Source organism: Myxine glutinosa, chromosome 5, assembly GCF_964187855.1.
Source record: "Myxine glutinosa chromosome 5, kmMyxGlut1.1, whole genome shotgun sequence".
NCBI classification, from domain to species: Eukaryota; Metazoa; Chordata; class Myxini; order Myxiniformes; family Myxinidae; genus Myxine; species Myxine glutinosa.
In genome coordinates, this window is record NC_136265.1 from 205,103,664 (window position 1) to 205,120,763 (window position 17,100).

The following is a 17,100-nucleotide window of genomic DNA, read 5'->3' on the forward strand; positions in this document are numbered from 1 at the left end:
TTTGCCCCCAAGCCTCAAATTCATGATAATGCATCGGTGAAACAGCACATTGGCTAGTATCGTTCTCTATATCGTTTCTAGCCAGTGTCACATGTCCTTCCAAGCGTTGGATGAGTTTTTATGTCATTGGATTATAAACTTTTTCCAATGATCAGTAGAAGCTACACAGCACGAAACATTTTCCTAACTATTGTTCCTTAACTTACGAAACCTCATTCACTGGTTCAAAACGCTCACATTTGGTTGTACTCCAAGCCTTTTGAAGTTGCTAAAAACTTTTGTTTTCCAGAGTAAACAAATAAGCATGCAGGCCAATTATTTACTCTGACCTTGGAACCCACACTCACAATTTATGAGTCACTATTTAAACCGCGATGATACTTTTTCAAATACTTTCTGTTTTACTGACAATCGTTTATGAAACCGCCCATGACGACTCAGCATATCGCTAGCCCCTTATCGTGTACGTTGGATGAGATGTACCATAAACTCCCATGAGCAAGTCATGTCTTTTGCTGATTTATTAAATAGTGTCGGGGAAGCTGGGCGTTTTCAGGTTATTCATGTTATTTTACTGGTATTAGCAAAATTGTTATTTCCAGGTCACAACCTCATACAGAACTTCTCCGCCGCGACTCCTCGGCACCATTGCCGGGTGCCGTGGCTGGAGAACGCATCGCTCGAGGCTCAGCGGGACTCCCCGTGGAACCTGAGCAACACGACCCTTCTGAGGGTCGCCATGCCCTGGGAAGAGAACTCTCCGAGCAGATGCAGTCGCTATGTCCGACCACAGTGGCAGCTGATGTATAATAACTCTACGGACTTGTCAAACCATGGAGAGATTGAGGGCTGTCTCGATGGATGGGAGTTCGACACCAGCATGTTCTCATCCACCATCGTTACTGAGGTGCAGTCTCGTTCGATGTTTTTCAACCTATATGCTACATATATATAATATTGAATATATAATATGAATATATATATATAATCTGGAGATTAAATCAGACGCGGACGAGGCTTCAGGACGGTCGATCTTTAACTCTCGACAAGCTTTCTTTCAATTTTCAACTTTCGACAATCTTTCTCGACAAGCTTTAATATATATATATGTATATATATATATATATATATATGTATATATATATATATATATATATGTATATATATATATATATATATATATGTATATATATATATATATATGTATGTATATATATATATATATATATATGTATATATATATATATATATGTATATGTATATATATATGTATATATATATATGTATATATATATATGTATATATATATATGTATATATATATATGTATATATATATATATATATATATATATATATATATGATCAAGGCACCTCCTAGCTTTAATGGTGAGCACCAGCCACGAATTATGTCTCACACGGTAAATACCGCATAACCCGCAAGGAACCAACAGCCTGTCTGCCACACAGACCATCGTTCCCACCAGTGCAAACCAAAACCAGGGGGTGCGGTGCGATCGGCGGGGATAATAATCAACGAACATAACAGCATGACGAGCGCTGTCCCGATCTCCTGTGGACCGAAGTCCGAGACCAAAGCGTCACCTCCGACCCAAAGGGTCTTCTGGAGGCTTCAGCCCGGCCACTCTGTCAACAGACAGAGATTTATTCATTGTCTGTCTGTTGACATCTCTGTCTGAATAAATCTCTGTCTGTTGACAGAGTGGCCGGGCTGAAGCCTCCAGAAGACCCTTTGGGTCGGAGGTGACGCTTTGGTCTAGGACTTCGGTCCACAGGAGATCGGGACAGCGCTCGTCACGCTGTTATGTTCGTTGATTATTATCCCCGCCGATCGCACCGCACCCCCTGGTTTTGGTTTGCACTGGTGGGAACGATGGTCTGTGTGGCAGACAGGCTGTTGGTTCCTTGCGGGTTATGCGGTATTTACCGTGTGAGACATAATTCGTGGCTGGTGCTCACCATTAAAGCTAGGAGGTGCCTTGATCATCTTAATAGACGATTTTGGTCCTCATTGGTTAGATTTTTCGCAGTGTGCCGCCCTGGGTGGTTTAAATACCTGCATGCAAATCGGACCTGGCAGGAGTAATGCCCTGCCGGTGGATTAAGGGGTCTCACTCCTATTAAGAGGAGTGGTCCCAACTGTATGACCATGCATTGTGGCCCTTCGGGGGCATGATGCATGCGTTTGAATGACCATGTGCTTCCCCCTCGGGGTTGAGGCGCATGTGTATTGTTATGGGGACAGCCTTGTTGACGTTGTGCCTTGACCATGGGGTCAAGGTGCACGTCCGAGGCTGTTCAAATGTTTGGCTTTTTACCTTTTTTCATTGTAAAAAAGGCAGGCCTTCCGTGTGGGCCCTAAACACGCAAAAACTGCATGGAAATCGGACCTGGCAGGAGTAATTCCCTGCCGGTGGATTAAGGGGTCTCACTCCTATTAAGAGGAGTGGTCCCACCTGTATGACCATGCATTGTGGCCCTTTGGGGGGCATGATGCATGCGTTTGAATGACCATGCGCTTCCCCCTCGGGGTTGAGGCGCATGTGTATTGTTATGGGGACAGCCTTGTTGACGTTGTGCCTTGACCATGGGGTCAAGGTGCACGTCCAAGGCTGTTCAAATGTTTGACTTTTTACCTTTTTTCAGTGTAAAAAAGGCTGGCCTTTTTCGTGCGGGCCCTAAACGCCGAAGCATAAAACTGCATGCAAATCTGACCTGGCAGGAGTAATTCCCTGCCGGTGGATTAAGGGGTCTCACTCCTATTAAGAGGAGTGGTCCCACCTGTATGACCATGCATTGTGGCCCTTTGGGGGGCATGATGCATGCGTTTGAATGACCATGCGCTTCCCCCTCGGGGTTGAGGCGCATGTGTATTGTTATGGGGACAGCCTTGTTGACGTTGTGCCTTGACCATGGGGTCAAGGTGCACGTCCAAGGCTGTTCAAATGTTTGACTTTTTACCTTTTTTCAGTGTAAAAAAGGCTGGCCTTTTTCGTGCGGGCCCTAAACGCCGAAGCATAAAACTGCATGCAAATCTGACCTGGCAGGAGTAATTCCCTGCCGGTGGATTAAGGGGTCTCACTCCTATTAAGAGGAGTGGTCCCACCTGTATGACCATGCATTGTGGCCCTTTGGGGGGCATGATGCATGCGTTTGAATGACCATGCGCTTCCCCCTCGGGGTTGAGGCGCATGTGTATTGTTATGGGGACAGCCTTGTTGACGTTGTGCCTTGACCATGGGGTCAAGGTGCACGTCCAAGGCTGTTCAAATGTTTGACTTTTTACCTTTTTTCAGTGTAAAAAAGGCTGGCCTTTTTCGTGCGGGCCCTAAACGCCGAAGCATAAAACTGCATGCAAATCTGACCTGGCAGGAGTAATTCCCTGCCGGTGGATTAAGGGGTCTCATTCCTATTAAGAGGAGTGGTCCCACCTGTATGACCATGCATTGTGGCCCTTTGGGGGGCATGATGCATGCGTTTGAATGACCATGCGCTTCCCCCTCGGGGTTGAGGCGCATGTGTATTGTTTTGGGGACAGCCTTGTTGACGATGTGCCTTGACCATGGGGTCAAGGTGCACGCCCAAGGCTGTTCAAATGTTTGAGTTTTTACCTTTTTTCACTGCAAAAAAGGCAGGCCTTCGCGCGGGCCCTAAATGCACAAGTACTGCATGGAAATCGGACCTGGCAGGAGTAATTCCCTGCCAGTGGATTAAGGGGTCTCACTCCTATTAAGAGGAGTGGTCCCACCTGTATGACCATGCATTGTGGCCCTTCGGGGGCATGATGCATGCGTTTGAATGACCATGTGCTTCCCCCTCGGGGTTGAGGCGCATGTGTATTGTTTTGGGGACAGCCTTGTTGACGATGTGCCTTGACCATGGGGTCAAGGTGCACGTCCAAGGCTGTTCAAATGTTTGAGTTTTTACCTTTTTTCACTGCAAAAAAGGCAGGCCTTCTGTGCGGGCCCTAAATGTGCACAAGTACTGCATGGAAATCGGACCTGGCAGGAGTAATTCCCTGCCAGTGGATTAAGGGGTCTCACTCCTATTAAGAGGAGTGGTCCCACCTGTATGACCATGCATTGTGGCCCTTCGGGGGCATGATGCATGCGTTTGAATGACCATGTGCTTCCCCCTCGGGGTTGAGGCGCATGTGTATTGTTTTGGGGACAGCCTTGTTGACGATGTGCCTTGACCATGGGGTCAAGGTGCACGTCCAAGGCTGTTCAAATGTTTGACTTTTTACCTTTTTTCTTTGTAAAAAAGGCAGGCCCTGTCCGGGGCCCTAAAACGGACGCGAAAAACTGCATGCAAATCGGACCTGGCAGGAGTAATGCCCTGCCGGTGGATTAAGGGGTCTCACTCCTATTAAGAGGAGTGGTCCCAACTGTATGACCATGCATTGTGGCCCTTTGGGGGGCATGATGCATGCGTTTGAATGACCATGCGCTTCCCCCTCGGGGTTGAGGCGCATGTGTATTGTTATGGGGACAGCCTTGTTGACGTTGTGCCTTGACCATGGGGTCAAGGTGCACGTCCAAGGCTGTTCAAATGTTTGACTTTTTACCTTTTTTCTTGTAAAAAAGGCAGGCCCTGTCCGGGGCCCTAAAACGGTGCGCAAGTACTGCATGGAAATCGGACCTGGCAGGAGTAATTCCCTGCCAGTGGATTAAGGGGTCTCACTCCTATTAAGAGGAGTGGTCCCACCTGTATGACCATGCATTGTGGCCCTTCGGGGGCATGATGCATGCGTTTGAATGACCATGTGCTTCCCCCTCGGGGTTGAGGCGCATGTGTATTGTTTTGGGGACAGCCTTGTTGACGATGTGCCTTGACCATGGGGTCAAGGTGCACGTCCAAGGCTGTTCAAATGTTTGAGTTTTTACCTTTTTTCACTGCAAAAAAGGCAGGCCTTCTGTGCGGGCCCTAAATGCGCAAGTACTGCATGGAAATCTGACCTGGCAGGAGTAATTCCCTGCCAGTGGATTAAGGGGTCTCACTCCTATTAAGAGGAGTGGTCCCACCAGTATGACCATGCATTGTGGCCCTTCGGGGGCATGATGCATGTGTTTGAATGACCATGTGCTTCCCCCTCGGGGTTGAGGCGCATGTGTATTGTTTTGGGGACAGCCTTGTTGACGATGTGCCTTGACCATGGGGTCAAGGTGCACGTCCAAGGCTGTTCAAATGTTTGAGTTTTTACCTTTTTTCACTGCAAAAAAGGCAGGCCTTCGCGCGGGCCCTAAATGTGCGCAAGTACTGCATGGAAATCGGACCTGGCAGGAGTAATTCCCTGCCAGTGGATTAAGGGGTCTCACTCCTATTAAGAGGAGTGGTCCCACCTGTAGGACCATGCATTGTGGCCCTTCGGGGGCATGATGCATGCGTTTGAATGACCATGTGCTTCCCCCTCGGGGTTGAGGCGCATGTGTATTGTTATGGGGACAGCCTTGTTGACGATGTGCCTTGACCATGGGGTCAAGGTGCACGTCCAAGGCTGTTCAAATGTTTGACTTTTTACCTTTTTTCAGTGTAAAAAAGGCTGGCCTTTTTTGAGCGGGCCCTAAACGCTCAAAAAACTGCATGCAAATCGGACCTGGCAGGAGTAATTCCCTGCCGGTGGATTAAGGGGTCTCACTCCTATTAAGAGGAGTGGTCCCAATTGTATGACCATGCATTGTGGCCCTTCGGGGGGCATGATGCATGCGTTTGAATGACCATGCGCTTCCCCCTCGGGGTTGAGGCGCATGTGTATTGTTATGGGGACAGCCTTGTTGACGATGTGCCTTGACCATGGGGTCAAGGTGCACGTCCAAGGCTGTTCAAATGTTTGACTTTTTACCTTTTTTCTTGTAAAAAAGGCAGGCCCTGTCCGGGGCCCTAAAACGGACGCGAAAAACTGCATGCAAATCGGACCTGGCAGGAGTAATGCCCTGCCGGTGGATTAAGGGGTCTCACTCCTATTAAGAGGAGTGGTCCCAATTGTATGACCATGCATTGTGGCCCTTCGGGGGGCATGATGCATGCGTTTGAATGACCATGCGCTTCCCCCTCGGGGTTGAGGCGCATGTGTATTGTTATGGGGACAGCCTTGTTGACGATGTGCCTTGACCATGGGGTCAAGGTGCACGTCCAAGGCTGTTCAAATGTTTGACTTTTTACCTTTTTTCTTGTAAAAAAGACAGGCCCTGTCCGGGGCCCTAAAACGGACGCGAAGGACTGCATGCAAATCGGACCTGGCAGGAGTAATTCCCTGCCGGTGGATTAAGGGGTCTCACTCCTATTAAGAGGAGTGGTCCCAATTGTATGACCATGCATTGTGGCCCTTCGGGGGGCATGATGCATGCGTTTGAATGACCATGCGCTTCCCCCTCGGGGTTGAGGCGCATGTGTATTGTTATGGGGACAGCCTTGTTGACGATGTGCCTTGACCATGGGGTCAAGGTGCACGTCCAAGGCTGTTCAAATGTTTGACTTTTTACCTTTTTTCAGTGTAAAAAAGGCAGGCCTTTTTGTGCGGGCCCTAAACGCGCTCAAAGAACTGCATGCAAATCGGACCTGGCAGGAGTAATGCCCTGCCGGTGGATTAAGGGGTCTCACTCCTATTAAGAGGAGTGGTCCCAATTGTATGACCATGCATTGTGGCCCTTCGGGGGGCATGATGCATGCGTTTGAATGACCATGCGCTTCCCCCTCGGGGTTGAGGCGCATGTGTATTGTTATTGGGACAGCCTTGTTGACGTTGTGCCTTGACCATGGGGTCAAGGTGCACGTCCAAGGCTGTTCAAATGTTTGACTTTTTACCTTTTTTCTTGTAAAAAAGGCAGGCCCTGTCCGGGGCCCTAAAACGGGCGCAAGTACTGCATGGAAATCGGACCTGGCAGGAGTAATTCCCTGCCAGTGGATTAAGGGGTCTCACTCCTATTAAGAGGAGTGGTCCCACCTGTATGACCATGCATTGTGGCCCTTCGGGGGCATGATGCATGCGTTTGAATGACCATGTGCTTCCCCCTCGGGGTTGAGGCGCATGTGTATTGTTATGGGGACAGCCTTGTTGACGATGTGCCTTGACCATGGGGTCAAGGTGCACGTCCAAGGCTGTTCAAATGTTTGACTTTTTACCTTTTTTCAGTGTAAAAAAGGCTGGCCTTTTTTGAGCGGGCCCTAAACGCTCAAAAAACTGCATGCAAATCGGACCTGGCAGGAGTAATTCCCTGCCGGTGGATTAAGGGGTCTCACTCCTATTAAGAGGAGTGGTCCCAATTGTATGACCATGCATTGTGGCCCTTCGGGGGGCATGATGCATGCGTTTGAATGACCATGCGCTTCCCCCTCGGGGTTGAGGCGCATGTGTATTGTTATGGGGACAGCCTTGTTGACGATGTGCCTTGACCATGGGGTCAAGGTGCACGTCCAAGGCTGTTCAAATGTTTGACTTTTTACATTTTTTCTTGTAAAAAAGGCAGGCCCTGTCCGGGGCCCTAAAACGGACGCGAAAAACTGCATGCAAATCGGACCTGGCAGGAGTAATGCCCTGCCGGTGGATTAAGGGGTCTCACTCCTATTAAGAGGAGTGGTCCCAATTGTATGACCATGCATTGTGGCCCTTTGGGGGGCATGATGCATGCGTTTGAATGACCATGCGCTTCCCCCTCGGGGTTGAGGCGCATGTGTATTGTTATGGGGACAGCCTTGTTGACGATGTGCCTTGACCATGGGGTCAAGGTGCACGTCCAAGGCTGTTCAAATGTTTGACTTTTTACCTTTTTTCTTGTAAAAAAGACAGGCCCTGTCCGGGGCCCTAAAACGGACGCGAAGGACTGCATGCAAATCGGACCTGGCAGGAGTAATTCCCTGCCGGTGGATTAAGGGGTCTCACTCCTATTAAGAGGAGTGGTCCCAATTGTATGACCATGCATTGTGGCCCTTCGGGGGGCATGATGCATGCGTTTGAATGACCATGCGCTTCCCCCTCGGGGTTGAGGCGCATGTGTATTGTTATGGGGACAGCCTTGTTGACGATGTGCCTTGACCATGGGGTCAAGGTGCACGTCCAAGGCTGTTCAAATGTTTGACTTTTTACCTTTTTTCAGTGTAAAAAAGGCAGGCCTTTTTGTGCGGGCCCTAAACGCGCTCAAAGAACTGCATGCAAATCGGACCTGGCAGGAGTAATGCCCTGCCGGTGGATTAAGGGGTCTCACTCCTATTAAGAGGAGTGGTCCCAATTGTATGACCATGCATTGTGGCCCTTCGGGGGGCATGATGCATGCGTTTGAATGACCATGCGCTTCCCCCTCGGGGTTGAGGCGCATGTGTATTGTTATTGGGACAGCCTTGTTGACGTTGTGCCTTGACCATGGGGTCAAGGTGCACGTCCAAGGCTGTTCAAATGTTTGACTTTTTACCTTTTTTCATAGTAAAAAAGGCAGGGCTTCCCTGTGGCCCCAAAACAGGTTAATAAGCCCGAAATCTGGATTGGCGGCTCTGCTTGATGTTTAGCCAATGGGGACCAATGAATAAATCTCTGTCTGTTGACAGAGTGGCCGGGCTGAAGCCTCCAGAAGACCCTTTGGGTCGGAGGTGACGCTTTGGTCTAGGACTTCGGTCCACAGGAGATCGGGACAGCGCTCGTCACGCTGTTATGTTCGTTGATTATATATATATATATATAAAGCAGTAAAGTATGTTTGTTTGTCCTCTTATAACTCGAGAACTACTCATCGCAGAGAAAAACCAAAGGCATATTCGGAATCAGTACGTCTCAGAGCAACTACAGCACACCTTAAATTTTAAAAAACTTCGGGTTTTAAAATTAGCGTTTTAGCGCAGAAGCGCTAGCAGAAGAGGGAGGGAATCGAAGGGAGGGAGCGCAGCGCTCCCTCTAGCGCTTCGCAGCGCCAGCGCTTCTGTTAGCGTAATTAGCGTATTTCGGAACGTTAATTTTTCAACTTCATTATTCGGAATCAGTACGTCCCAGAGAAACTTCGTAATGTTAATTTTTCAACTTCATCCGATTGACATGGGACCAACGGCATGTGACAGAGAGTGAAACATACATGCTACATTTATTTGACGACAATGAGTTCCGACTTCCGGGTTTGTGTCGCCAACCCTGTTAGGCGCCTCTTGCGGCACACAGGGAATTACCAGTGAACTGGTACTCAATTTGCCGACCTCGGTAGGATGACAGGCTGAGTCAACCCCCCTGGTGTTAAGGGGGAGGAGGAGGGGAGGGGGAAGAGGAGGGGAGGGGAATGGGGGGGAGAGGGGAAGGGGGAAGGGGGAAGGGGGGGGGGAAGGGGGAAGGGGGGGGAGGGGGGGAGGGGGAGGTGAAGGGGGGGTGGGGAAAGGGGATGGGGGAGGGGCCCTTCTTCCCCCGGGCACCCCCACACCCTCCCCTCCCCCCTTCCCCTCCCCCCTCCCCCCCTTCCCCCCTGTTCCCCTCCCCTCCTCTTCCCCCTCCCCTCCTCCCCCCCCTTCCCCGCTCCCCCTCCCCCCTCCCCCCCGTTCCCCTCCCCTCCTCTTCCCCCTCCCCTCCTCCTCCCCCGCCCGGCAATGCTGGGTACTTCTGCTAGTATATATATATATATATATATGTATATAATATGTATATGTATATAATATGTATATGTATGTATATAATATGTATATGTATGTATATAATATGTATATGTATGTATATATAATATGTATATGTATGTATATATAATATGTATATGTATGTATATATAATATGTATATGTATGTATATATAATATGTATATGTATGTATATATAATATGTATATGTATGTATATATAATATGTATATGTATGTATATATGAATATAATATTCATTCCTGGTCCATGCGGATTGACCCTCGTCCATAGACAAGCTCACCATGGCAATTCTACACAGGCTGAATGTCCCAGAGCCTCAGGGAGAGGCTGCTAGGTCACATGCCCTGGCAGTCACCTCTCTCGGGCCTTCCTGGCCCTCAGTGGTGCCCCCATCAAGGCGCAACCCACACCACCCCTCCTAGTGGCCCTCACGGTGCACCAACTGCACCATGCCAGATGCCCAGGACTAATCACCTCGGTTCCCCGGAGGTCTCAATCCTCTCCAGGGTCCGACGACCCCACCGCCCTCTCTAAATGATGAAGAATCACTTAAAAGTTTGAGTGCAGTATCCGGATCTGGATCTTCACCAAAATCGAATCAATTAGTCCTTGTCACACACCCAACCTGTCCTCCCCCCCCCCCCCCCCCCCCGCCCACCCAGCCACTCTTCCATCACCCACATCCTCCAACTTGTGCATCCTTCCCTTATCACGTAACCCGCAGTGGGACCTGGTGTGTGAGGAGAAGGTGATGAAGCAGATGGCCCAGTCCGTCTACATGGCTGGATTGCTGGTCGGTGCAATCATTCTTGGAGGCCTTGCAGATAAGTGAGTTGTATTGATTGATTGGTGCACGAGTGGTGATCGGAAAATGTTCGTCCGAGATAAATAAATAAAAATTGAATAGTAATAACAAAAGAAAGTCAATCACTTTAACATTGATCAAAACATAGTTTCGTTTCTCTCCAAATTGTCTTTTTACAGAAATTTGAACGGTCCTTTTGTCGCAATTTCAAACTTTTAACTGAACAATTAGCTTTACATGCATATTTTTTATTCTCCATCATCGTTATGAAACGACAGATTACATCGTGAACGATTTTGAGAGTTTGAACGATCCATAAAGCAATAGGCCCTGTGGCCCTGAATGGATTTCTCTCATCTCCCCTTCCTGTTCAGGCTGGAGTTCCCCAAGGAAGTGTGCTGGGCCCTGTGCTTTTTCTGGTCTTTATCAATGATCTCTCTGACTCTCTGGAAAATCCTCTCTATCTCTTTGCTGATGACTCCACTCTCTGCCGCTCCATTCCTCTTCCCTCAGATCGGCAGTCTGCAGCCTCCTCACTCTCTGAAGACCTGGACAAAATCACAGACTGGTCAAACAAGTGGAACATGTCTTTCAATCCTGCCAAATCTCACTCTCTTACTATGTCTCTCCGAAAAGATCGACTGGACAACCCTCCCATCTACTTTCTCAACAATCCTCTCCAAGAAGTTCTGTCACTCAAGCTTTTGGGTCTCACTATCTGCCATGATCTTTCTTGGGAAAACCACATTTCCAAGCTGGCCTCCAAAGCCAGTCGCCGACTGGGCATCCTCCGTCGTGCGAAGTCCTTCCTCGGCACACCTGAGCTCCTCACCACATACAAGGCTTTCATCCGCAGCTCAATGGAATACTGTTCTCCCCTATGGGCTGGTGCTCCTGCCTCACACCTGGCTCGGCTTCACGCTGTTGAATCCAAAGCTTTCAAAATCATTGGAATCTCCCGCGATGAAGCTATCTCTGAGGGCCTTTCACTCACTCACCGCAGGCAGGTAGGTGGTCTTTCTGTCTTCTACCGACTCCTCTCCGGCCTTGCTCCCCCAGCTCTCTCTGTGCTCTGTCCCCCAAATATTCCTACAGGTCGCACAAGATCTGCCAGCAACCCTCTGATGGTTAAACTGCCGAAATCTCGGCTCTCTGCTCACCTTCACTCTTTCATTCCTCTTTTCTCCCGCCTGTGGAACAAACTCCCACACTCCCTTCAATCCCTCTCCTCCCTCCAGGTCTTTAAAACAGCTGTTCACCACCATCTCTTATCTTCCCCCATCCATAACCTTGATCTTTTCTACCCCCACTAATTCACCCCAGATCCACCTTGTTTGAAATTCCAACTTATTTCCTGGAAATCCTGGCAGTGTCCATATGTTTATACCTCTCCCACCCCCCCCCCTTCACATGCCTCCCCCCCTTCACATGCCTCCCCCCCTTCACATGCCTCCCCCCCCTTCACATGCCTCCCCCCCCAAAGCCCTCTCCCTCCCACAGATCTCTCGATGTCTCCATGTCTCTCGGTCCCTGCTCTCAAATGTTGTGTTTGTGTCCTTCCCCCTCTCTCCCCATCTTGTCTACCGCTCCCGATGTTATTTGTTTTATGTGTCTGTTTGTCTTTCTGTGTGATAAATGTTCGCTCTTTCACGAGCCTCGATCTTGTATACAAAAAAAAAAAAAAAAAAAAAAAAAAAAAAAAAAAAAAAAAATAGTACTGTACAGTTGAATGGAACCCTGTTAGGGGAAATAGTCCTGATTTTATGCAGAAGTCGATGTCATGATTTGATGGACAATCAATCTGGTGTGGCAAAAATCGTAAGACAAGCAATAATAATGGTGATATCTTTACAAAATTATTATTTATTAATTCTTAAATTATTATGACTATTTATTATTATTAAATGATTATTATTATTTATTATCATTATTATTATTTATTATATTATTAAATTATTATTTAGCATTAAATTATTATTTATGATTAAATTATGACTATTTATTATTATTATTAAGTTATTATTATTATTTATTATTTATTATTATTTATTATATAATAAAAAAATTGTTTTTAAATTATTAAATTTATATTATTATAAAATTATTATTATTTCTCATTCTTATTTATTATTATTATTTATTATATTATTAAATTATTATTTATTATTACATTTATTATTAATTATTATTAAAAAGTGATTATTGCAAAATAGATTTCTATTTACAAATATAGAATGATCCAATTTTGTAAATCGACAATTGCCTCGAAACTATTATTAGACAAAGTAGATCAACCAATTTTTAATTTTCTGTGTACTGAGTCAAGGCTCCTGGAAGAGCTGGAACATAGAACGGATCAGGATGCAACATCAGAGAAGGAGGGTAAATGCTAACAGCAGGGCCAAGGGACGAAATCAACGGAAACGGACAACAAGGGTTGCGCGCTAATGATTTGGGGTATAGGAGAATGCAAGGGGTGCTTAAGATGTGTGCAGAAGGAAATTTTGTGGATGGGGCAGGGGGGTTAACTGGTGTAGAAAAGATCAAGGTTTTGAGTGGAGGATGTTCCGAGATGGTGGTGAACACCTCTCTTGAAACCATGGAGAGAATGTGGAAGTTGTGTCCATAGCTGGGGGAAAAGTAGAACAAAAGAGGAGTTGAGCAGTGATTCTGGATTTTTAGAGTTTCACTAGAAAGAAGATGCTGGTAGACCATTTGTGCCCTGCAGATACCTGAGTGGGATAAAACACGGAGAGGGCAGAGGTTGCAAGATCAGAAAGGCGATGGAATAAGACAGAGAGACCACGGACCTGTTAGCGATAGTAAAGTGATAGGCCCATTGACTCAGCTTCATCGCAGGAGATTCCAATGATCTTGAAAGGCCTTGGTTGCCATGGCGACAGCCTGAGCAAGGTGTGAGGCAGGGGAGCCAGCCGAGAGGGGGGAGCAGTAGTCCATCGAGCAGCGGACGAGTCTTGTAGGTGCATAAGAGTTCAGGTGTGCTAAGGAAGAGCTTTGCACAACAGAGGACGCCCATTCAGTGACTGCCTTTGAAGGCCAACTTAGAAATGAGGTTTGCCCAAGAAAGATCATGGCTGAGAGTGAGACCCAAGACTCTGAATGACTGAATTTCTTCAGGAGGGATGGAAAGTAGATGGGAGGGTTTGTGGTATGGTCCTATAGTGAGAGTGTGGGACTCCTCAGGATTAAAAGACTTATTCCAAGTGTTTGACCAGTTTGTGACGTTGTCAAGACTGAAGAGAGGGAAGTGGCTGCCTGCCTATCTGAAGGACGAGGGATGTCATGGGAGAGGGTGTAGTCATCAGCAAAGAAATAGAGGATTTTCCTGAGAGTCAGAGAGATTGTTGATTAAGAATAGGAATAGGATAGGGCAGAGAACACTACCTTGGGTGCTCCAGCCTTGAGAGTAGATGAAAGGTTCTGTTGAGAGCCACAAGTTGGCTGCGAGAGTGGAGGTAGTCAATAACCCAAGAGTGAAGCTGCCCTTGGATGCAAAAGGGACAGATCTTGGAGAGCAATGTGGGATGCCAGAGTGTCCCGAAAGCTCGAGAGTGATTTTTCGCCATTTATGCCAAAACGAGGTGGATGAGTTGGTTACATGACCAGAACAAGTCGATTACGTGACCAGAACTAGCTGATTAGGTTTTGCTTCAGTTCCGAATCCAGATCCGGGCCTATCAGTGGGATACAAAACATAAACTGTTCCGCCTGGCGGAGGTTTGCACTCTACCGAGTGTCGTTCTAGTTCCAATTGCAGTTCGTCGCTGTTACTTTTTATCATTGTTTGGATGATTAGGTTAACTAAGGAAGTTCCTGTCCTAACCATGTAGGTTATAACAGGAACATGTCATTTCTTCAGGATGCCGGTCATATCTCGCCCGCTTTACCTAACTCTTAGCTCTTACACGAGCCTTGTATCCACTCATCCCAACTCTCTCCTTCTCATATGTGGTGACTTCAACTGTCATCATGCCAGCTGACTGGGTGTGGGTACCTCTCGCACCAGCCATGGCATCTCAGCAAAGGACTTCTGCGACTCATTGGGACTGACACAATCTGAAAATTTCCCGACCCGAAGCATCTTCTCTTCTAGACTTGGTTATGACAAACTTCCCTGCAAATGTCTGCTGCTCTTCTTCTGCTCCAATCGGTTCTTCTAATCATGTGCTTGTTAAAGTGGACATCTCTCTGGCCATTCTCAGAGAGCCTCCTCAGCATCGACGAGTCTGGCATTTCACACAGGCCGACTGGCAAGGTCTTCAAGCAGCCATCAATCATCTGGACTAGTCTCCCATCTCTACCACCTCTGACATCAACTCATCCTGGGAATTCTTCCAAAGCAAACTACTCTCTCTCATGCACAGATTTATCCCATCTCCTCTTCAGTTGTCATACCCTTCCTCCCGTCCATGGTACACTGAATCTTGTGGTGAGGCAGTTGGCCTGAAACAACTTGCCTTTGCCTCTTGGAAGGCTTATCCAACTGAAGGCAATCTCAGTTCCTTCCACCAAGCTCGGAACAAGTGTGTGTCTACCCTCAGGAGAGCCAGGAAACAATATATCTCGACTCTCAAGACTGATCCTCTCTCAAACCTGTCTCCTCCCTCCAAATCCTGGTGGTGTCTTGTCAAATCTGTTTCTGGTGTTTGTTCCCACTCCATCCCCTCCCTTACCTCAAATGGCAACACAGCTGACTCTGCAGATGACAAAGCCGAATGCCTCAACTCTGTGTTTGCCTCAAAATCTTGTGTCCCAAACCCATCTCTCTCTGTTCACTCCTTACCCAGTCGAACCCAACTGCTCCTGGTCTCTGTGTCCTTCAATCCTGAAAAGGTGGAGAAGTTTCTGTCAAACCTCGACTCTGATTCTCCAACTGGACCAGACGGCATCAGCCCACGGGTCCTAAAATCCTGCTCTGCCACTCTATCTCACCCTCTCTCTATTCTCTTGAATCTCTCTTTTGCTCAAGGTAATCTGCCATCAGTTTGGAAATCAGCCAACATCACAGCTTTACACAAAAAGGTGAAAAAACTGATCCTTGCAACTACAGACCAATCAGCCTGCTCCCAATTATCAGCAAAGCCATGGAATCCATCATTGATTCAGATATCAAATCCTTCCTCTTCTCCAATGGCTTGATCTCTGATTATCAATTTGGTTTCAGATCAGGTCATTCTACTCTGGGCATGCTGCTTCTGCTTTCTCAACAATGGATGGAGGTCCTCAATGCCAAACAGGAAATCAGAGCTGTCTCCCTTGACATATCACGTGCCTTCGATACGGTCTGGCACCCCGCTCTGCTCACCAAACTCTCCTCCTATGGTATCCATGGAAATCTCCATGCATGGCTTGCCGACGTCCTCTCTGGTCAGAGTCAACGTGTGGCCCTGAAAGGATTTCTCTCATCTCCCCTTCCTTTTCAGGCAGGAGTTCCCCAAGGTAGTGTTCTGGCCCTTGTGCTTTTTCTGGTCTTCATCAATGATCTCTCCGACTCTCTGGAAAATCCTCTCTATCTCTTTGCTGATGACTCCACTCTCTGCCGCTCCCTCAATTCCTCATCCCTCAGATCGGCAGTCTTCAGCCTCCTCACCCTCTGCAGACCTGGACAAAATCACAGACTGGGCAAACAAGTGGAACATGTCTTTCAATCCTGACAAATCTCACACTCTTACTGTGTCTCTCCGAAAAGACCGACTGGACAACCCTCCCATCTACTTTCTCAACAATCCTCTTCAAGAAGTTCTGTCTCTCAAGCTTTTGGGTCTCACTATCTGCCATGATTTTTCTTGGGAAAACCACATTTCCAAGCTGGCCTCCAAAGCCAGTCGCCGACTGGGCATCCTCCGTCGTGCGAAGTCCTTCCTCGGCACACCTGAGCTCCTCACCACATACAAGGCTTTCATCCGCAGCTCAATGGAATACTGTTCTCCCCTATGGGCTGGTGCTCCTGCCTCACACCTGGCTCGGCTTCACGCTGTTGAATCCAAAGCTTTCAAAATCATTGGAGTCTGCCGCGATGAAGCTGATTCTGAGGGCCTTTCACCCACTCACCGCAGGCAGGTAGGTGGTCTTTCTGTCTTTTACCGACTCCTATCCGGCCTAGCTCCCCCAGATGTATCTGTGCTCTGTCCCACAAATATTTATACAGGTCGCACAATATCTGCCAGCAACCCTCTTATGGTTAAACTGCCAAAATCTCGGCTCTCTGCTCACCTTCACCCTTTAATGCCTCTTTATTCCCGCCTCTGGAACAAACTCCTTCGCCCTCTTCATTCCAACTCCTCGCTCTAAGTCTTTAACTTGGGGAAAACTTCAACTTGTTTTAACTTGTTTAAGGAGATGGTGGTGAACAGCTGTTCACCACCATCTCTTATCTTCACTCATCCAAAACCTTGATCTTTTCTACCCCCGTTAATTCACCCCAGATCCACTATTTTGAAATACCGACTTCTTTCCTGGAAGTTCTAGAGCAGTGTCCATGTTTTTTATAAATCTCCCACCCCCACCCTTGTTCCCATGCCTCCTCCCCCCAAGCCCTCTCTCTTCCACGGATCTCCTGATGTCCCTGTTCTCTGGTGTTGTTGTGCTTGTGTGCTTCCCTCTCTCTCCCCATCTTGTCTCCCGCTCCCGTTATTGTATGTTTTGTGTGTCCGTT

At 47.7% G+C, this 17,100-nt stretch overlaps 1 protein-coding gene across 1 annotated transcript in view; it reads left to right on the top strand.

Annotated features, from left to right (window-relative positions):
- The first annotated feature begins 341 nt into the window (after positions 1-341).
- LOC137426468 (solute carrier family 22 member 6) overlaps positions 342-17,100 on the top strand; it is a 61,755-nt gene continuing 44,996 nt past the window's right edge. Inside the window, exons 1-2 of the mRNA XM_068115021.2 lie at positions 342-907; positions 10,344-10,447. Coding sequence (XP_067971122.2) covers positions 473-907; positions 10,344-10,447 — 539 coding nt within the window. The 5' untranslated portion in view covers positions 342-472. The remainder of the gene's footprint in view (positions 908-10,343; positions 10,448-17,100) is intronic.